General features: G+C 41.3%; 1 protein-coding gene across 1 annotated transcript in view; it reads left to right on the plus strand.

Moving 5' to 3' along the window:
• Positions 1–23,201, plus strand: part of FAM81B (family with sequence similarity 81 member B) — a gene marked incomplete at its 5' end in the record, with an annotated part of 84,715 nt that overhangs the window by 24,485 nt on the left and 37,029 nt on the right. Inside the window, 6 exon segments of the mRNA XM_081090255.1 lie at positions 4,053–4,200; positions 8,097–8,157; positions 8,160–8,161; positions 12,711–12,752; positions 12,755–12,765; positions 22,275–22,518. Coding sequence (XP_080946381.1) covers positions 4,053–4,200; positions 8,097–8,157; positions 8,160–8,161; positions 12,711–12,752; positions 12,755–12,765; positions 22,275–22,518 — 508 coding nt within the window.

Consider the following 23,201-nt stretch of genomic DNA (forward strand, 5'->3'; position numbering starts at 1 on the left):
GCCAGCTCTCCACTCTGTCAGGTGTTGCTGATGGGGCAGTAAGATAGGGGCTGAGAGTTGACCACTGGATTTGGCAACAGAGAGGTCACAGGGGACCTTGCCAAGAGCAGTCTGAATGAAAGGAGTGAGACTGAAAACCTGATTTTAGTGCTTCGAGACTATTCTAGTCAGCTCAGGCTGCTCTAGCAAAAATACCATAGACTGTGTAGCTTAAACAACAGAAATGTATTCTCACAGTTCTGGAGGTGGGAAGTCCAAGATCAAGGTGCCAACAGATTCAGTTCCTGGTGAGAGTCCTCCTTCTGGCTTATAGACAACTATCATCTTACTGTGTCCTCACACTTCCTTCAGTGTGTGTGTGTGTGTGTGTGTGTGTGTGTGTGTGTGTGTGTGAGAGAGAGAGAGAGAGAGAGAGAGAGAGAGAGAGATTAAGATTGCTTTTTCTTCTTATAAGGACACCAATCCTCAATCCTGTAAGATTAGAACCCCACTCTTAAAATCTCACCTAACCTTAATTGCCTCCTAAAGATCCTATCTCCAAATACAGTCACATCCCAGGTGAGGGCTTCAACATATGGATCTGGGGAGGGACACAATTCAGACTATAGCAAAGGGAGAAATTGGGAAGAGCAAACAACACCCTCGGGAAGTTTTCCTGCGCAGAAAAGGAAAAAAGTGAGTGGTAGCTGAAGGGTATATAGGATCAAAAGAAGGTTGTTATCTGCCTTAAGGTGGGTAGAAGGGGGAAAGGTATGGTTATGGTGATGGGAATAATCTGGTGAAGGGGCAACGGGGTCCCTAATTAGGTACGAGGGAGTGGGACCTAAGGACATCTGGGATGGACTGAACGAGGAGCAAAGACGGTTCATCTTCTGAAACAGGAGAAGATGCAAACTGTATGGACACAAATTCATATAGGTCCACAGATGTAGTAACTCCCTTCCAATTACTTCGGTTTTCTTGGTGAAATAGAAAAGAAAGGTCATCAGCTACGAGTGATGATGATGAGAGGAGCTGAGGGGAATTTGAGGTCAGAGTCTGCTAGGAGAGTAGGAGAGTGGTGGACCCAGGGAATGAAATGTAAGTGCTAGAGAGCATTAGGGACCCACTGAGCAGCGAGCACCCCTTTCGAATGGAAGTCAAACACTGGCACCTTAGCACAATTCATTATGATGCATCCCTGGAAGGAAGTTGCACAAAGAGGATCGGAAGACTTGGGATCTTGGGTCAGATTTTCACCATTTACTTATGCGAGTCCCTTAACTTCTCTGAATCTCCTTGTATCTGTAAAGTCAGGATATTTACATCTGCACTGCCTTCCTCAGAAAAATCATGAGGTGGAACATGAGGGATATCTTCTAAAATGTTAATTGCTAAACACATCAGGCTCACTTGGAAACTAGAGTGGATACAATTAGAACAGCACAAAAAGGTGTGAGGCCCTATGGAGTTCCCAGGTCGAAATGAGGTCTTTCCAGAAAGAATGGCATAAAGCCATTTGGAGCAATAGGTGGGAAGGGACATCAAAAGGAAAAGAGAAAGAAAAGGAAGTTAAAGAGGGGGCTGCCACTGGCCCTATACACCCTTTTCGTGAGTTAGAAATGGGTGCCCCTTCCTTCCACTGGTCAAAAACTTGTCCTGAAATACCTACTTTCTTAGAATAAGATATTTTCTTGATATATTCCTGAAAAATTGTTGAAACAAATGTGGAAATCTAGTGTTACTGTGTGAATGGTGCCCCCTAGGGTTGAGTAGTGTACAACACCACACAGCAGTTCTGTCTTGGTTGACCTTCAACACTAACCAACCCCTTCACTGTACACCACCTCACGAAGAATCCTTCATGTCTATATATAAAATATAATGTTTTTAAAATCAAAATTAAACATTATTGGTTTTTGTGCCTTAGAATAATATGAATACACACACACACACACACACACACACACACACACACACATATACTCTTAGTGTGCCTGGATTAGAAATGATCTTTGGAGATCACTGACTTCCAGAAAGAATTTTAACATGTACATTCCAGCAGGTGGGAATTTAATGGTACATACTGGTATATATTATGTGCACTGTTCTGTTAAAAACTAAGCAACCATTTAAAAGACAAACAGGCTCGCTAGACTCATTTCATTTGGGTCCATTTTCCTAGTCAAATCATATGGATTAGAAGCTGAATTTAAGGAAAGCGGTTCAGCAAGGTCAAATCCAGTTTTTCCTTTCTCACACAGACTTTGTATCTATTTCTTGGATAATTGCCACCTTGTGAAATAATCACTAGTAATAGATCCAGCTTAGTGGATTCCTGGCCTGGTACTCAGCTGGGAAGTTTACGTGTATTATTGCACTGAATCCTATCAACCACCTTATGAGATCACTGTGATTACCTCACCTTACAGATGAGAAAACTGAAACTTGAAGAGGTAATCTTGCCCAAAGTAAATACCAGGAGTCAAGGTCTCACTCTCTTGGTATCCATAGCCACCTGTTCTCTGTCACAAGTGTGTCAGTCTCTCTTGACACTTGATTAAATTATTATTAGGATGATTAAATGAGCCTTTTGGACTGCTTCAAGAATCATTAAATACTGTATTTCTTAAGTTTTAAGGGCCTAGTTTAGCACTAGAAGACATACCATTGAAGCCAAAACCTATGGGTGGTATTTATCTGTGGAATAAAAGTTTGTAATTCAGTATCCTAAGCACCATATAGTCTCAGAGCAAGCCAAACAGAGCAACATAATTTGAAAAGTAACTCATTTAAAGAAAATATTTCAGAGCTGAAATAATTCAAATCTTTTTTTGGTCAAATAACTGAACAAAATTTCCCCTACAATGCCCTTCAACAGTTTAATTTATTTAAAGCCCTGTCCCAGCTCACCTGTCATTCCTGCATTCTTTTAGAAACTCCCCTAGTGGCCTAGAATTGTTAACTTCCTTAACTAGCATACGAGAGGAAGATTCGGATGTACTGTAGCAATTCGTTTTCTTTGTCTACTTTTTTTTTCTTTAATCCCTCTAGCTCATTATTTTGTTTTATTTTTCAGTTACAGTGGATATTCAAAGTGTTTTTTATTAGTTTCAGGTGTACATAGTGGTTAGATAATTATATAATTTACAAAGTGATTCCCCCTCCCCTGATAATTCAAGGACCCACTTGGCATCATACCTAATTATTACATTATTGACTATTCCTTATGCTGAACTTACACCCCCGGACTATTTTGTAACTACCAATTTTCTTTGTCTACTTTGATGGAAACTATTCTCTTACTAAACTGTGAAGGTGAAATCAGAAAGAGAGTATGACATATCAGTTTTTAAATGGCCACATCCCACCCAATGAGACAAAGAAGTGAAGGACCCAGTGATTTTTATGACAATGAGCATTAAGGAAGACCCTTCAAGTTCCTAACTTTCAGAAATTTACTGACTTTAAGAGTGAGGGCCAACCCCATTGACATCACAGATTCTTCCTGCAGTCACAATGCTGCTGAGCCACCCTGGAAAATACTCCAGAAATAGAAAGACTTTAGTCAGGATTCAATCAATATTCCTTAGTACTCTGGCTTTCAAAGAAAGAAAATTTTTTAAAGTCTCAAAGTAACAAATCAATAAAAAAATAAAGCCAGGAAATCAAGCACCATGAGTTCAAGTATTTATCTCATGGATTACTCAAGGTCTCTGAATTTCTCATACTTTACTATCTGACTTATATTTCATGTTATACATAAACAAGGTAATAAATCCCAAAGAAAACCATTGGATGGTTTGGGCACATTAGGGTGAGAAATCATTCCATATTATTTTAGAACAGTTTGATCTAAATGAGTGCATTTCAGCCAAGTTTTCTAAATGTATAATGGAAGTACCTGAGATGATAAGCTCTTCTAGCTGATTATAGGTGTGATTGGAGGGTCCTGGGATGGGGCGAATGGGGTAGGTAAGCAGGGAAGAGGGGCGTACAAACCAAATTGGAAGGCTCCCTTTAACCATTGCCATATGTACAATAATACAATTTTTAAAAAATCACCACTGCAGAAATTCATGTGCCATAGTTCCTGATCTGATTCAGAATTCTGGTTGCCTAGATACAGATATAAACAAAAGTGTCTCCCCGACTGCCGAGGAACAGCCAGATGAACCTGATGGCCCCTTGCCTGGCTCGACCAGTGACCAGAAAAACAAAGTAAGTACTTTTAGCTATTCTTATTAAAGACAGAATATTTTGTTCAGCTTCTTTAAAGCTCAGCATTGCTTAGAGACTTCTAAGGAATCCTGGAAAAGTTGTTTTTATTTTCACTCTACCCACATTTCCTGTTGGGTTTGTTTTTTTTCTGCTTTGACAAAGTGACTAATGGCAACACACTCTGAAAAAGCAAAAAAGGCTCAACTTTCGAATACATTCATTACACTGACATTTAATATGTATGCTAAAAATTAACAAAATTGATTATTTTTTAGTTAGATACAAAAGAAACTATGATAAAGTCAAGGTATAGATGGTATCTGTAACATGAAAAAGAGATCAGCTAAATGGAATGTTTCTTTTACTGGTACTTGTCATAGCTTCCCCATTAATAAAAAAGAACATCCAAAAAAAGGAAGTGTTTTCAGGCTTTTCTTTTTAATTCCTATGACACCTGACCGGCAGGTGCAGCTTCTTGTGATGGAAAGAGCACTGGAAAGCTAGCACAATGTCAAGCACTGATATTTTGTATCTGGTGGCTGTACCACACACTTGCTGTGTGACTTTCAGCAATGACTTAACCTCTCTGTTTCTTTTTCTGTGAAGTGGGCTAATTAAGCCTGTCATTCAAAGAAGTGGAGTTTGAATGGGCCACTATGGTAAAGAGCTTAGCATATAGGAAGGACTCAGTCAATAGCTGTAATATAATTATTATCATTATTCATATGATCTTGAATAAATCCATTACTTCTGATCCTCAGATTCATCACCTATGAAAATATTCATCTTAAATTCTTTCTGTAATAAAGGATTTCAGTTACTTAAAATAACTGTTATTCTTTTGATAAAATCACATGACACATGTGAACATATTTTATAGGCAATTAAACCCTGAAGAACAACAACGTTTTCAAGTATTATTCTGAAACAGGTGAAAACTGATGCATGTAAAAATTCCCATAATAAGCATCAAATTGTTTGTGAGCATTTTTATGTAATTACATTCTAGCTTGTAGGAATAGGGATGAAACAGAAACTCCTATATGCAATTAGCAAAGTTATTAAATTTACTGTGTTATATATATGAAAAGTTGCACAGAAATAGAGGAAATATATATGCCATAATGTTAATGACTTGTGCTCAAAGCAGAATTATAAGTGAAAACATTTTTTTCTGCATCTTTCATTTTTCTATATGCTTAAAAATTTCCTCCTTTATTGGGTTTAACATTTGTTTAAAAGTGTATGACTTGTAGGTGTGTTAAGAGGATGCTACTTATGGTTTTCAAAATAAGACTTAAATTAATAAAATAAAAATAAAACATATGCAGCCAATTGTTTCACTTGAGAAGGAAAAAGGACGACAACCACCCAGTAATTTAGTGTCCTCGGACAACATAGTCATCATTGCTCCCTCATTCCACAAACACAAAGGGCTACTAGGTGCCGCGCTTACAGGGACCAGCCAGCTGCTGAGGAAATACCACAGACCCCTGCAGGCCAGGGGCAGCAGCGGAGGGGGGAGGAGGAAACAGCTGGCATTAGAAAGTGAGGAACCCAGGCCAGCACTGTTTCAGCAGAAAACTGCAGTGAAAACAAGAGCGAGAGCAGGCCAGTCGTGGTCTCTAGGGAGTGAGGGTGGTTTTCACAACATGGACCTGGGCCCAGTGGATCATTATATTCCTTCTGTAGGGAAAGACCAGGCTTCAGAGCAGCAGATGCCACTCAGCAATGCGGAGAGGTCTAAAGCCCATGGCAACTCCAGCCTGTTCTGCTTGCCAGGCCCGGCCCGGCCCGGCCAGGAGAGCCTTTCTGTTGTTAGCTTCGTTGGTAATTGACTTTTTTTTTAATATAAATTTTATTGATTTTCCACAGAGAGGAAGGGAGAGGGACAGAGAGTTAGAAACATCGATGAGAGAGAAACATCAATCAGCCGCCTCCTGCACACCCCCCACTGGGGATGTGCCCGCAACCAGGGTACATGGCCTTGACCGGAATCAAACCTGGGACCCTTCAGTCCGTAGGCCAACGCTCCATCCACTGAGCCAAACCGGTCAGGGCAGTAATTGACTTTTACTTTTTTTATATTTTTTATTTTTAGTTTCACTGGAGGAGCTAGATTTCCAATTATGTTTCTTAGGCCTTAAATTAAGAAGAAGTGGTAATTCCTTAAGCATTTGCAAAACGAACGATTTCGGTATGTGGGTCTCAACATATTCTGCTCACCATCGCAGTATACAATAACATAAAGCAAGAAAAAATATCCTAGGGAGATATCTTGTTTAAGTTTTAAAATGAGATGGAATTCCACTCTTCTCTCCTATTGAATCTAGTTCAGTGACAGGTTATTAAAATGAAGATAAAAATGTGTCCTGTTCTTAAACTTAAAATAAAAGAGCATTAGAATTGAAAACAGTTTCATAGCATATGCAAGCACAGTAAGTACATTTTGATCCTCTTTCTTCCAACAAATGCTGCAAAATTATGAACTTTAATGCAAATAGAACTTTCTAGAGATGCCATTTTTTAAAAATAGATAAGCATTCATATGGTCAACTATGTTTAGTAGTAAGTTATGTACATAACTGTGCTCTGACTTTTATTTCTCATTGGCTATAATAAACTGGCACCCAGCTTTATTAGAAAACAAAACTACTTTGATAGACTAGTTTTCTAGTATGGGCTTTTTTTTTTTTTTTTTTAGAAAATTAGCTGATTTCCCTTGGAATTCAGCATATCAGGAACAATTCACTCTGTAAGGACTTCTTTAGTAATGCAGCCAATAATCACAGGATATTTCTTTTTTTTATTATTATTATTAGTTAAGGTATTACAAATGTGTCCTCATCCCCCCCTTTAACCCCCAACCTCCCCCCCACACACAAACTCATGCTCCCATCCCCCCGTTGTCCATGTCCATTGGTTTGGCTTATATACATGTATACAAGTCCTTCTGTTGATCTCTTCCCCTTACCCCCGCCCTCCCCTATTTTCCTTCTGGGGATTGATAGCCTGATCGCTGTTTCTCAGTCTTTGGGTCTGTCCTTTTTCATCAGTCTATGTTGTTCTCTATAATCCACAAATGAGTGAGATCATGTGGCATTTATCTTTCTCTGACAAGATTATTTCACTTAGCATAATGCTCTTCAGTTCCATCCATGCTGTTGCAAAAGGCAAGAGTTCCTTTTTTTTTACCGCAGCATAGTATTCCATTGTGTATATGTACCACAGTTTTCTAATCCACTCATCTGCTGATGGGCACTTAGGCTGTTTCCAAATCTTAGCTATGGTGAATTGTGCTGCTATGAACATAGGGGTGCATATATCCTTTCTAATTGGCATTTCTGGTTTCTTGGGATATATTCCTAGGAGTGGGATCACAGGGTCAAATGGGAGTTCCATTTTTAGTCTTCTGATGTAGCTCCATACTGTTCTCCACAGTGGCTGCACCAGTCTGCATTCCCACCAGCAGTGCAGAAGGGTTCCTTTTTCTCCACATCCTCTCCAACACTTGTTGTTTGTTGATTTGTTGATGATAGCCATTCTGACAGGTGTGAGATGATAACGCATTGTCGTTTTGATTTGCATCTCTCGTATAATTATAATCACAGGATATTTCATTTAAAATTTATCTAAGAATAATCTATGACTTTGACCTTTCCCAAAAGTTTTTCCTATGATACCAAATCTGTGAAATGCAGCTCCCTGATGCCTCCCAGAACTTGACTTTAGTTTTAGTCTCCAGCAATACAAAAGGGGCCTGTGCAAGATTAACTGGGCTGATGGTCTATGATCTATAGTTTTTGTTTTGTTTAAAATTTAAAAATTTATGTAAGGATAAGATAGATAGGAATTTCCCCGATGGTACATTTTAAAGCCATGACCTTTGTTTTTAGGTAAGATTATCTCCAGTCAAAATGTCAACCAAGAACTCTACAGATCTAGTTGAATATGTTGACAAGTAAGTCTGTAAATTATAGTTTTAACTACTTACTGTATTTAATGATTCAGTTAGAGACTAAAGGGGTTGAAAAAGATCTTTAGTTCATCCAAACTAGTCTCTGCTTTTGAAAGAGACTACATTAAACAATCTGAGAAAGACAAGCCTTTCTATCCTATTCCTTTCTGATTGACAGGGCAAGCTGATTTTACTGTCTGCTCTTTAATAACCTGCATAGGGTCCCATATATTTATGAATGAAACTAGAGGCCCAGTGCACGAAATTTGTGCATAGGTAGGGTCCCTAGCAGCTGCCAGCTGCCAGCCAGGGCCTTCCTTCCCCGGCTGCCAGCTGCTGTCTGGGGCTTTCCTTCATTCCGCGCCACCCCCTAATGGTCAGTGCACATCATAGCAAGCGATCAAACTCCTGGTCAAACTCCCGAGGGGACACTTTGCATATTAGGCTTTTAGATAGATAGATAGATCGATAGATGGATGATAGATAGATAGATAGATAGATAGATAGATAGATAGATAGATAGATAATACAGCATAGGCAATAAGTGGCATACTACTACAAGTTCTGACATAGTTCATTATGACTTTACAAATAAACCAAATAAATCTTTTAACATTTCATGATCAAAAGTCAGAAAAATTTGAAATATATTAAATTAATCATCAGAAAATTTTGATTGAGCTGTTTACAGTGCCTCACCTGGAGCTCATCCAGGGGAGGCCTACAGAAGAGGGACAACTCTGGGGACATGGAAACATAACGTGCTATTGATACATGTGCAATGTCCAAAAGATGCTAGAATTCCAGTTTGAAAAGGTGAGATCACAACAGGCAATGCCTATTAATTTTGTTGTTTTCCATTCCATTGGTCAGAGGAGGATTTATTCTTGTACATCAGTTAATGTTTGCAGAGAACTTGGGATTTAGTATTGGGCTTTCTGAGATTTTCTGTGTGACCTCAGTCAGTCCCACAATGTCTCTGGGCTTTGGCGCTTTCATTTGCCAAATGAAGAGGTTAGATGAGAAGTTCTCTAGGACCCACTGCAGCTTTAAAATAATTCTGGCTCTAAAAATATACATCAAACAACAGGTGACCTTGAGAAAAGTAAAAGGTCTTCTCTTTTCTGGGCAATCTCTGCTCCCTCTATAAAATGGAGTGAGGATTTAAGTGGTAGATGATGAGCAGCCTGAGCCCCAGGGCTTTTTTATTCAAGATAAGACCCAGATTTCATTTCCAGGATGCAGATTAGAAAGATGCCTCTAGTTTCTGTTTCTCAACTCTGCCCACAATTTCTCATAAATATTATTTTATGTAGTAAAGTAAATGGCTAAGATTTAAGAACATACATTATTTTCCCATGGGATTTAATTTTGAATGGAAAACAAATTCCACCCATAATTTTTTTTTAATTTTTTTAATCGACACTCCTTAAAACTTTTCTTACTATTGAATCAAATAATTTATAAGGTCTCTTCCATCCCTAAGATTCTTTGGTCTTCAAAAATTGGTTATCACCATTTATTCACTTAACAAATATTTATTGAGTATCTACTAAGTGCCAGGCACTATGCTGGGCACTTGGAGAGCCATCAGTGAACAAAAGAGATGAAGATCCCTGCCCTCATGGAGCTTCTGTTCTAGCAGGAAGAAGGGGCACACATTGTAGAAAGTCTGACAAGGGTAGGCCTCATTGAGAAGTTGACATTTGAGTAGGGACCAGATGAGGAAGTTGGCCATGTGGACATCTTAAGGAAGAGAAAAGTTTCTAAGGCAGGAACATTCCTGTAGTGTGGCAGAAACATCAATGAGGCAAAGAGGGCTGGAATTAAAAGGAGAGAAGTATAAACTTGAACTATGATGCTAACTTGATGAGGGAAATGAAATTGCTTTGTAATGAGGAGCTGTCTGCGCTGGGCTTTCGCCAATATATACCTCAGGTATTCCCTCAGTAGTACATTTTGGGAAGATGAAGGTCTGGCTGACATCCAAAGAATGGCATTTAAAATTTAGATACATAAAACTATCAGTAAGTCAAATGGGCAAAATAATCCATGATTAATGATTCTCTTTGTGGTAGAATATGGCATTCAGGGTCTGAAAAGTATTCATCATCAAGGTCTTCTTCTTAGTACCATGGCAGATATTTTATTAGACCGTGATGTATTGCTTTTGTTGCTACACGATGGAGATGGATATTTCACATTACAGTACACAAGAAAGGAAGACAAAACGCTGTTGTTTGAGCTTTCTATGGGATAAGTCATGTTAGGTTGGAGATCTTTCCGGTTTCGTTTTGCAATATCATATCCTTCTTTGAGAACAATTAGCTCCCACGTGAGAAAGCTCAAAATAGCCTACACAGCTTATGAAGAAAGGAATACATGGGGCACTTTGGGTTGTTAGTTTATTATTACTTGGTGGACCCTCTCCCACTGAATAGTCCCATGGCCCCACTGACCACATATATTGTTATAGCTCTTACTCAGGGTTAATCATCTTATTTAATCCTGACAATAACCCTAGGAGGTGAATAATGCTACTGTTTTAAAGATGAAGACAAGACACTGGGGTTCAGAGGAGACAAATATGTGCCCAAGGTCACACGATATGATAGAACCAAGATGATAACCCAGAAATCTATGTCTATGTTACTTCAAAACTTATTTTCTTAATCACTCCTCTATCCACACTCCCTACGAGCTGCACACACACTGTGGGGCATGTTACCGCCAACCCCTCCTTTGCAGCAGAGATGTGATGCAGTCATGGATTTCTGATCTTCCTCCATGGGTGCCCCTCCCCTAGTCTCAGTGCATTTTAGCTGCACCTCAAAGGCACTGATATTAGCCATGCTGCTGTCCTTTATTCTTCACACTCTTGCATCTCCTCACTGACCCCATCTGTGAAGGGCAAGACTCTGGCTATGGGAGGGCATGGCTGCAGGAACAAGCCATTACTCACAACACCTTCCCCCAAATCAGTCGGGGCAGGTGCTGCCCAGGTGAAGCTCAGTCTCCCTGACCCAGGAGCCTCTCTGGACTCTTGCCACAGCTAAGAGCTTCTGCTCAATGTGAGAACTCTGCCGTGTCAGGCTGAAGCCAGCCTCGGTTCCCTAGAGCAGAGAGGATCCTTAGGACTCCAATGAGACATGTGGGCCAAGCAGAGGGTGAAAATTAAACAATGCTGGGAGCAAGTTACATATTAAAAATCAGAATAATAAATACCTCTTATATCTGAGAAAAAATGCAAATACAAAAGGAAGATCTACTAATTGGTCTAAACAAAGCTGATGTGATATAGGAGAGTCAAAGAGGCAGGTTACAATGTTTCCCAGTTGAGTTACTGATCATTTCTAAGCCTTGGTTTTTACCTAAATTGAAAAACTTTCACTTATGCCACAGGTTAGTTGTGGGGATACAAAGAAATAGTGTTTATGACAGTGATATATTGACTAGACGCACTATATAGAAAAAAGAGAGTGCAATAATACATTCCTTGTATTTCCTCCGGAACTCCCCTCAAATCGTGTACCGTCTGTATTCGTTTCCTAGGGCTGCCTAAACACAGTGCCACACCTGGGTGGCTTAAAACAACGGAAACTTATCGCCTCACCATTCTGGAGGCTAGAAGCCCAACAAGGTGTCAACAGGGTTGGTTCCTTCTGAAGGACCTAGGGGGCGTCTGTTCCAGTCTCTGCCCTGGCTTCTGGTGACAGCTGGCAACCCCTGGCATTCCTTGGCTTGTGGATGCATCACTCCAACCTCTGTCTTCACATAGTGTTCTTCCCGTGGGTCCCTGTCTTCACATGGCCATTCTTATAAGAACATTGGTCATTTTGCATTAGGGGCCCATGCGACTCCAGTATGACCTTATCTTAACTAATAGTATCTGCAACAACCCTATTTCCAAATTACATCACATTCTGAGGCATTAGGACTTTGACATATCTTGTTGGGATGGCGGGGGTGAGGGGGGAGACAATTCAGCCCATAACACCAAATAATAAGCTATAATAGTAAAAGCATAATATGCTAATTAGACCGGACAGCCGAACAGCAGAATGACCATCCAGATGACCTTCCGGATGAAGCCGGGGCTGTGAGGGGCAAGTGCCTTGCACGAATTTTGTGCGTTGGGCCTCTAGTTACTAATAACTATAATAAGAATGCATGTCTATAAAACTTGTAGACTTTACAAAGCACTTGTATAAATTGATTCTCTGGGCCAACTGGGTAGGGCAGGAGTCATTATCTCCATAGGACCGACAAGGCGCTCTCCTCTGGGAAACCTAAAAAAGGTTCCATGTAGTCAGTGGCAGAAGCAGAACTTGAACCCAGGTCTTCTGACTCCAACTACAGTGTCCTTTGCCCTACAGACTCACATAAATAACACACACCCTCCACAATAGCAAGATAATATGGGAAAGTGTCTCAAGAGTGCTACAAAATGCCATAGGAACTCCAAAAGTCACCAAAACAATTTGCTGCTGCCGTTCACATTCATTTCACCTGTAAGTGAAACCCAGATGTCCACACACCCTCCGTCACACAGGACTCTGGAACACGCGCCAACCTGCTTGCCTCCATAAGAAAGCAAATCACAACAGGTACATCATTAATTCTGTAATTTTATACTTTAAATGGACTGAACAAGAGGAGTTAGCCTCACAACTTTTCTCCATAAAACACCCCCAATCAGTCTCCTTATCCAGTCTCCTCCTGGCCTGACCACAGTTTGGAGTCCTCTCCTTCCCAAGCCCTTCCATGCAAATCCTGGTCCTGGCCTAACCCTACCGACCTTGGTCTACTTCCCCCCCGGACTTCACCCACAGAAACACGAATTGCCTCCCTCACCTCCCTAGAGCATTCAGCCCTCTGTAAAACTAAGCAATGAAGGCTGCTGTAGCCACCAAAATCCATCTGCCAGGGGGTTATAAATAAGCAGTGGAGAAACTTTTTAAAATATATTTTCAATTTCATTGCTACACACACACACACACACACACACACACATACACACACTCTTAAATTATATATGTAAGGCATCAAAATGTTCTGTAAGATTTCACTACACACACACACACACAGGGTGTCTCAAAAAATGTATACACACTTTGAATAATTATTCATTCCAATGGGATAAATCTGAAAAGAAAGAACCATCATGTGAGCTATCAGCTGTTAAGTGTGTATACATTTTGGGGAACACTCTCTAGATAGATAGCTAGATAGATCAGTGGTCGGCAAACTGCAGCTCACGAGCCACATGCGGCTCTTTGACTCCTTGAATGTGGCTCTTCCACAAAATACCGACTTCTGCGCATGGGCCACGAAGTTTCAATCGCACTGTACATGCGCGCCCGCACGTGGTATTTTGTGGAAGAGCCACACTCAAGGGGCCAAAGAGCCGCATGTGGCTCGTGAGCTGCAGTCTGCTGACCACTGAGATAGATGATAGGAAGATGATAGATGATAGATAGATAGATGATAGATAGATAGATAGATGATAGAGATTTATACTATATAGACTTTATATATGGCAGGACTCTGCACTGCTCATGTAACTAATCATATATTAGATCTCACAAAAATGAAAATTTTCTTAAGTTATTATGCCCTTTTGTGTTCTGGAAAAGGGGTTAAATTGTCAAATTTTTGTATTTTGAGAATTACGGGTTGCCAAAATGGTTCTCAGAATCATCTAAGTAAATTTAGTCTCTATTCGCAAGAACAGAACAGGCAAAGAAGTGAGAGGCTATATGCACCGGCGCATCTGCCAGCAACAGCACAGCTCGTGCAAGTCACACCGAGCTGCTGAGAAACAGAATTCAGAGTTTGCAGAAAATCTGTGCAGATTCAGTTGCCAGCTGCATCATCAATGATTTATGTAATTCCCAAGTCTCTCTCTGAAAGTCCCCCAGGAATTCTTCCTCCTGTGGTTAGTAACTCCATCTGGACTCGTCTGGAATATTCAGTTAAGTTTCCTTTCACAGTTAAAGTTACATATTAAGTCCCACTGATGTAACACATATATGAAGGAATGAAGCAGTGAATGGTTTTTATTTGGGAAAGAATCATGGTGGCCACATTGTGGGGCAGCAAAAGGCCTCAGTTTTAACCTTTGGGTGATCTGATGATTTGGACAATGGTATCATTGGGAATCTCTCTGAGGAAACAGACTTCACACGTGTGTGCTTCCAGTTGTTGATTTAGAAAAACCGACTGGAAAACAACATTCTCTTTTCTTCTGGTAAATGGAAACAGGGGGAAATACCAGGTGTACCGGTTAATAATGTGCATTTTTTTCAATAGGTGGAGTTACACATATGTTATATATATGCAATTTGATATGTATGCTAGCTTGTTGTATTGACAGCAAGCTTCAAAACTTCACATGTCAAATTTGCTGAAGGTGTTAACATTATAGATATTTTTATGCTTAATAATGTCGAATTTCGTGCCAAAAAAAAGCATTTGTGGGAAGTTTTAATTCATTACTTTATTTTGAAGAAAAAGTTATTGTATATTTCAGGAAGCTTATGGTGAACATGCTCCATCTCAAGATGCTTGTGAACGCTGGTTTAAACGCTTTAAAAGTGATGATTTCGATGTGAAAGACAAAGAACGTCCAGGTCAACCGAAAAGGTTTGAAGACCAACAATTACAAGCATTATTGCAGGAAGATGCATGTCAAACTCAAAAACAACTTGCAGAAAGATTAAACGTTGCTCAGCAAACAATTTCCAATCATTTACAAGCAACGGGAAATATTTTAAAGGAAGGAAAATGGGTGCCATGTCAACTGAACAAAGACAAATGGAAAACCGAAAAGTCATCAGTAAAATGTTGCTTCACCAGCACAAAAGAAAGTCTTTTTTGCATCGAATTGTGAAAGGTGATGAAAAGTGGATTTATTTTGAGAATCCCAAATGCACAAAATCATGGGTTGATCCAGGTCAACCATCAACATTGACTGCCAGGCCAAATCATTCAGAAAGAAGACAATGCTCTGCGTTTGGTGGGATCAGGAAGGAGTGGTGTATTATGAGCTTCTAAAACCAGGTGAAACTGTTAATACTGATCGCTACTGACAAAAAATAATCAATTTGAACCACGCTTTGATCATGAAATGACCAAAATGGGCCAGAAGACATGGCAAAGTAATTTTGCTTCATGATGACGCACCATCACACACTTCAAAACCAGTTAAAGACACATTAAAAGATCTTGCCTGTGAGTATTAACCCACCCGCTGTATTCACCAGACCTTGCTCCTTCAGATTACCACTTGTTCTGATTGATGGCACATGCACTTTCTGAGATCTTCAAAATGTATGAAGAAGTGGAAAATTGGGTCTCTGAATGGTTTGCCTCAAAACAAGAAAAGTTCTATTGGGACAGTATCCACAAATTACCTAAAGATGGAGGAAATGTATAGCTAGCGATGGACATTACTTTGAATAAACCACTTTTTGTGTTTCTCTTGACATAATCGTGTTTTCTTTGATTACAAAATCTGCCATTATTAACCGGTACACCTGGAATAAGCTGTGTTCCTCTTGTAGGAATCATGTAGATAGAACTAAACAGAGCATCATTAGATGCTTCATTAAGCATCAATAGTAAGTGGTAATAACACTCCAACTAATAGTAAATCTTAGGTATAAAAAGAAATTTCAGAACGAAACACCCTCCACTTAAATAAGATAACTTTATAATACAAATGTTTAGGAAAAGAAATAACCACAGTCCAGAATTTATATGTCACTTAATGTCCTCATGGTTGCAGGCAAATACATTTACATAGCACTCGGTGTGCCCTCCTTAGCGGCTGTCTTCAGGGTGCCCAACAGCAACAACATTGAACCAGCATGACAGGCAGGACCTCAGACTGGCATGCCTTCTTCACTGACCCTTCTGCTGCCTTAGGTCTCCTTCCTTATCTCTTTCTAGTACAATCTTGATGCCAGCCAACAGCACACTGGAACAGTGAGTGCACATGGGTCCCTCATAACCCTGGACAGCAGAACAGCTGTGTGGCACATGCTTCTCACATGTCATCTCAGAATTTACAACTATACAGTGAAGTAGGCCCTGTTGGCCCTGGTTTAAGATGAAGTAACTGAAACACTTGGTTGGTAAGTGGTAGAACCTATATTCTACCCTCAGTCTATCTTGCCTTCCAACATGCCAGGCTGCTTCTGAATCCTATATAATAAAAGGGTAATATGCAAATTGATCCTAACGGCTGAACAACTGGGAACAACCAGTCGCTATGATCCACACTGACCACCAGGGGGCAGACACTCAACACAGGAGCTGCCTTGAGGTCAGTGCACTTCCACAGGGGGAGCGCTGCTCAGCCAGAAGCTGACTCATGGCTGGCTAGCTCAGCGGTGGTAGCGGGAGCCTCCTCATGGCAGTGCTAAGGATGTCTAACAGCTAAGGCACGATCCCCCAGGGAGTAGGCCTAAGCCAGCAGGTGGACATCCCCCGAGGGGTCCTGGACTTCGAGAGGGCACAGGCCAGGCTGAGGGATCTCCTGAGTACACGAATTTTCATGCACCAGGCCTCTAGTAGCTATATAATTTGAGAGCTCATATTCCATATTTCACACTTCAGCAGTTTATTATATACCCTGCCTTTTTTTATTCACTGATTCACACAATGACCAGCCTTACACCAGTGCTGTTCAGTCTTCAGAATACATTAGAATCACCTAAAAACTTATTTATTTTTTATAGAAGGGGGGAGGGAGGGAAAGAGAGATATAACAATGTGAGAGAGAAACGTCAATCAGTTGCCTCCCACATGTGCCCAACCAGGGATTGAACCAGCAACCTTTTGGTGTATGGGACAATACTCCAACCATTGGAGCCACCTGGTCAGGGCACATAACCCTGGACAGCAGAGCAGTAGTGCTTATTTAAAATACATATTCTTGCTCTCCCCTTCACACTCACAAGATTATGATTTAGTAGGTCTATGGAGGAGCCAATAAATCTGCATTTTAAGAGCATCCCTCCATTCCCACAATATTAATTCAAGTTTCTTTATAAGAAACACTGAATTAGACTAATTTCCTTGAGGGATGAAACTACTGTATATTGTGTATGGACTAGAGTAGACATTTAGTAAATTCTGACTAACTGATATATTTCTATTGCAACTAAAGTTGTTATTGGTAAGTTATTTGATATACAGTGTTTTCAGCTGCACATAAAAAAAAAAAAAAAAAAAAAAACCTCCAACCAAAATGGCTTAAATGTAATGACATTGATTAGTTCACACAAAAAAATCTAGAGCTTGATTAATTTAAAGGTTTAGCAACATCATCAAGAACCCAAGTGTTGCCGAAACCGGTTTGGCTCAGTGGATAAAGCGTCGGCCTGCGGACTGAAAGGTCCCAGGTTCGATTCCGGTCAAGGGCATGTACCTGGGTTGCGGGCATATCCCCAGCGGGGGATGTGCAGGAGGCAGCTGATCGATGTTTATCTCTCATCGATGTTTCTAACTCTCTATCTCTCTCCCTTCCTCTCTGTAAAAAGTCAATAAAATATATTAAAAAAAAAAAAAAGAACCCAAGTGTTGTCTATCCTTCCTCCCTGCCATCCTCTTTCCCTCATGACCAAGTGGCTTTCAGAGTTCCAGTTATCCAGCACTGACATGACAACATCCAGCAAAGAGGACAGTTTCCTCCTGTGCGTCTCTTCTTGAAGGCAAAGAAACCTTACCCAGAAGCCCTAAGGCAGGCTTCTCCTGGAGTCTCACTGGCTAGAGTTGCTTCACATACTCCTACCTAAACCAACTGCATCCCAGCCCAGAACAACAGGACCATCATGATTAGCTTGCCTCCCTTGAAAGACACAGGGGGCAGGAGGATGAAGCAAATCAGGCAGAAGGGAAGGATGACTATCGGCAAGGTAACCTACAGTGTCTGCCACACTGGGAACTCCTCAGAGAAAATCTAAATGAGAAGAATGCAGCATAATTTACAAGTCTCTGTATAGAACTGGAGGCTGAAGATCAAATACACTTTCACTGGAAAATTCAGGCTGCAGATTGTCTAGAGGCGAGAAAGAAGCACTAGCTCAAGAAAAATAATGAGCAAATTTGCAGTCCACCACTAAGCTATGTGTCACCATCAACAGGGCCCGACATCCTCCTCCCTCTGCCTGTGACTCATACATCCAGGGCAGCACTGTCAGCACTCTGGGGTTTTTAAGAGAATGGATTTTATCTAGATGAGGCTCCATTTGGTAATTTTCCAGAAGAACATTTTGAGCCAAATCTGATTAACGAAACCCCTTAGCAAAGCCTTCTTCATTGCTCAGATGTGCAAGTGATAGGGAAGAGGAATCTCACCCAGGCAAAGGTATTTTATGCTGCTTAAGAGAGGAAACTGTAATCCTTGAAGCTCTTAGAACCCATATCTTTATGAAACCATTTTCCTCCAATTTTCCAGCAACTGAGCCTTAAGAGAACAAACAGTCCAGCTAGAGAAGTAAGGCAGTCAACAAATACTCACTGACCACCTATGTGTCAGGCACTCTTTTTAGTGTTGTGGAACAAGTCAGAGTGCCTGCCCAAAGGGAGCTTTCATTCTAGTGTAATGGAGGGAAGAATATAAACACAAATAAGTAAAGAAGATAAGTTTGGGTAATGACAAATGCTATGAAGAGGATGAAATGGGATATTATGATAGAAACTGACTGAGGGGAAGACTTGTCTCAGGAGAGGACACTGGAGGTGAGACCTACACAATGAGGAGGCAGCCAGGAGTGACTGCAGAGAAAAGCCTTCCAAGCAGAAGAAACAGCAGGTGCCAAAGCTTTGAGCTTGGAACTAGCTTGTTGTGTGAGGAACAGAAAGAGGGCCTGTGTGGTTGAATGAATGGGAATGGAGGCAATAGTGGGAGGAGATGAGGTTGGAAAGACAGGCAAAGATTTTATTCTCAGAGAATGGGTGAGACATCAGAGGGTTTTACGTAGGCAAGTGCTGTCATTTGCACTTTAAGAAAGACCCCTTTCGCTGATGTGTGGAGGATGCAGTCTTTGTTAGGAGGGAAAGTAGAGGAGATAATAGCTGCCAAGACCAAAAAAAGAAGAAGAAAGAGTGGATATGGAGCCTGGGGACACATCTGTCTGTCATTCTGCTACCACTCTATTAGGTCACATGAGTACTGTTAATCAAATTATGTCCCCTGCTGCTGATTATCTCCTAGAAAGATAGGAACACATGAGACATAAGGTTAACATTTGATTTTGGAGTCAGACAGACATGAGTTTCAAACTCTGACCTTGCTATCTCCAAACTGTTTAACCATTCCTTTTTCTGCCTCAGACATTTCCTTCATCTGGTCTCCCAAATCTCTAGTTTATTCTTCAGCTAATCCCTCTGTCCCCATGTTTAATTTTTCTTTATTTCAGTTATTATGTTTTTCATGCCAAATATTTCCACTGGCTTACTTTTTTATGTTTTCTAGTTTTTTATTTTTATTTTGCTAATATCGTCTCTTTTCTTTTAATACATTTATTAGCCTTTTTAATATTTTCTTATTGTATATATATTTTTATTTCTCTTCTGTAGGAATCTGATGTCCAGTACCTTGTTTCACTGTTGGCCAGTTTTTTAAAACACTGTGCTCCTCAAATGTACTGATTTTCTGGCCTGAGAGTTCATTTGCTCCCAGAGATTTCAGCTGGATGCTGGTCTCCAATGGAGTATTGTCAGCTCCAGTGAGCAGCTGCTTTCCCACCTTGGGGCATGTGGAGGTAGAACAGTGTAGAAACAACAGCCCAAGGTCAGTTGTTCCCCAAATTGGTTGTTATTATTGTCTCAGCTTCTTACCAACACAGGTCTCTGCCCTGCCTGATTTTAGTCAGAGTCTGAAATTTGTCCCAAGGCCATAAGGGGAGAAGCAAAAGCAGAACTACAGTGGCCCCTCTTCCCCACCTGACTGAGGTTGGGCTGCCCAGAAAACAGGCTCAGAGGCAGAGAGTGGTTTACTATGGAGTGCTCTGGGATGCATATGTGTGGAAGTGAAGGAAGGGAAACAATTGGGAAGAAAGAAAAGTGATGTGATGGAATACAAGAAAGTATCAGCTGATCCCAGGAGCTCTGGAGCTGGGATGGTCCTCAAAGTTGTTCTGAGATAGACCCACCGTAGGAAGTGGGCATGGCCTTTGGCACAGTGTCTTCTTCACCAAGGCAGCTTCCAGAGAAGGCTAATAGCTGAGAGCTGTCGGCTGACAGTGCTCCCAGAAGCTGGGGAGTAAGTCCTTCATTCCTGGCATGTGACAGTACCCACTACATCTCCCCACAGTCACCAGTATAAACTACCGCCCACTGCCCGCGGGCGGTTTCCCCGTTTTCTCATTCCCCCACTTCTAGGACCTCTGAGGTTTGAAGAGGGAGGGAAAATGGGAGACAGTGGTCATGCAAGTTCAGCAATTTGGTCAGGACCAGGGCGAGTCCAGGAACTAAAACTCCCCAGGAGCTGGAACCCATTTCCTTTCTTCCTGTGCTCTGCCTCACCAGCTGTCATGTTGTTCAGGGGCAGATTCGCTTTACTGACTTGTTCACTCTAGATCTCAGCTCTCGCTTGCTAAAAGCTTTGATTTTTCCTGGGGAGCTGGAGCTAAGAGGACCCCCCAAGAACCAAACAGGGCTGAGCAGAGATGCCCTGTGGCTGTCACAGGTAGACCTGGCCATGGCGGACAGCAGCACTTTCCATGGGCCCCAAGTTTGTCCTGTGAGCCCCACAGAACCCCCATCACTTCTCAGGCCCTAGACCCTCACCTCAGAATGACTCCAGATTTGCTTTCTAGCAACATTGTACTGATGGCAAAGGGAGAACAGAGTACAGGGAAAGGAACAGCTAGAGACAGAAGCCATTTACATGATGGTGACAGTGTTGGTTTTAAATGTCCACAAATCCATTTTTTAAAAGGTTAAGACCAATTCTACCACTGCCCCTACCCAAGCGTGTAAGCTGAACTTAATGACCTGCTTCTAAGGAACACACCAAAGCAAAAATGCAGGTGTATGACTTCAGAGACTAGGTCACAAAACTAAGCTAGGTAAATTAAAGAAAAAAGACACAACAAAAGTAGCTAGTCCTTCAAGAAGTTTATCTGTGAAAGGAAGGAGTAACATGCTAATGCCAATGGGGGCAATCAGGATCTTCTGCTCTTTACCTTATTACTAAACTAGTGCCCTGGTGCACGGATTCATGCACATTGAAAGGAAATTAATTAGAAGGTGGCCAGTGGGGCAGGACTGGGCAAGACGGGCCAGACAGGCCCTGGAGCCAAAGTCCCATGGTCCCTCCCTGGCCAGCTGCACCTGGGGTGGCTCTGCGGCTCGAAGGGAATCTGCAGAGTGAGCAGGGTCCGTCTGGCAGATGGGGTCCCTCGGCCTGGCCTGCGGGGATTGGACCGAAACCTTTTCTCTGACATCCCCCAAGGGGTCCCGGATTGTGAGAAGGTGGTTCTCGGGTGACGCACCCCAGAATCAGGCTCCCTCCTCTGGTTCCAGGGTACATCACCCAAGAACTGCCACTGCCAAGTCACCCCAGCTTGGCAACTCCTGTGTTGAGTGTCTGCCCCCTGGTGGTTAGTGCACATCATAGCTACTGGTCAAAGCATCTACCCCCTGTTGGTCATTGCGCATCATAGCTACCAGTCAGATGGTCATTTAGCCAGATAGATAGATAGATAGATAGATAGATAGATAGATAGATAGATAGCCCTACCTTTTGTATTTTCCTTTTACTCTTCATTGAACTTCTGATTCATGTGTTAATCTTTGCCTTTGAGCTCTCATTTCTTACAGCTATAAGGAAGCAGCCCTGCTCACAGTACAGAATTAGTATAGGTAAGATATAGAACAATTCCTGCTTAAAACATGAAAAATGCATGCCACAAGATCAAGGAGTAGGTCAGAACTGCTTCTTAGATGAGATATAAACCAAGATTCTAACCATGCAGGTGCTCAAGTCCTACCAGACTTCACAGAGGTGAGAAAATACAGAAGCGAGCATACAGAGTACTGGTGCTGGCTCCTCCACACTCATTCTTGTAACAGCCCTGTGTTGTTTCCCTTTCCCGACCAGGGGTCATTCTTTCCTTCCTGTCATTCCAAACACCCAGAGAAGTCAGATAGAAGACAAGCTGCACAGCCAGGAGCGCACCATAGCTTTCCTCCTTCAGCAAGCTTTCCGCATCAAAGAGGACATCTCTGCTTGTCTTCAGGGGACCCAAGGCTTTCAAAAAGAGGAGCTGCTTGCCAGGAAGTTACTGGAAAATCATATCCAGACCATCACCAGCATCGTCAAAAATCTCAGCCAAAACATTGAGGTAGCTCTTTATTTCCCATATGTTCCCATTGCTTGTCAAAGACTATCAACCATTAATGTCATTTTTCAGCTATAGAAATGAGTTGCTATTTTTTAAGTTTAAGTGATTACAATTTAATTACTTCTGAGGAAAACAGTTCAATATTCCAACTGCTCATTTATGCCAAAAATTACAAGAAATTATATTCAAAAAAATGTTTGTTGAACATCTATGTGACAACAAATACAACTGTTTTTAACATTATGTCAAATATTGCACTAAGGTATTTAACTTAGTGTAAATCTCCAAGATTATATTAATGCAGTCATTTCAAATAGAGGTTTTTATAGTGTATTGTTAATGCTGGTTCATAGACCCATTACAATCTGACCGCCCAAACCTCTCTGACCCCATCTCCCACTGCTCTCCCCTTCGCTCTGCCCATACTGCCTCCCTGCTCTTCCTAGAACATACCAAACACTCTGGCTTCGTGGCATTTGCACTTGCTACTTATTCACTCTGGCTCAATCATCATCCCCTCGAAATTCCTATGAAATGTTCTTTATTCCCTTCAGGTCCCTGCTCAAATATCTCCTCATCAGAAAGGATTTCTTTGACATGCTATGAAATAGCACCCATCCCCCGCCCAATCCCAACAGTCACCATCTCCCTTAAACCCTTCATTATTTTTATTTGTAGCACTT

This window comes from Myotis nattereri (assembly GCF_964212035.1).
Source record: "Myotis nattereri genome assembly, chromosome: 4".
In the NCBI taxonomy this organism is placed as follows: domain Eukaryota; kingdom Metazoa; phylum Chordata; class Mammalia; order Chiroptera; family Vespertilionidae; genus Myotis; species Myotis nattereri.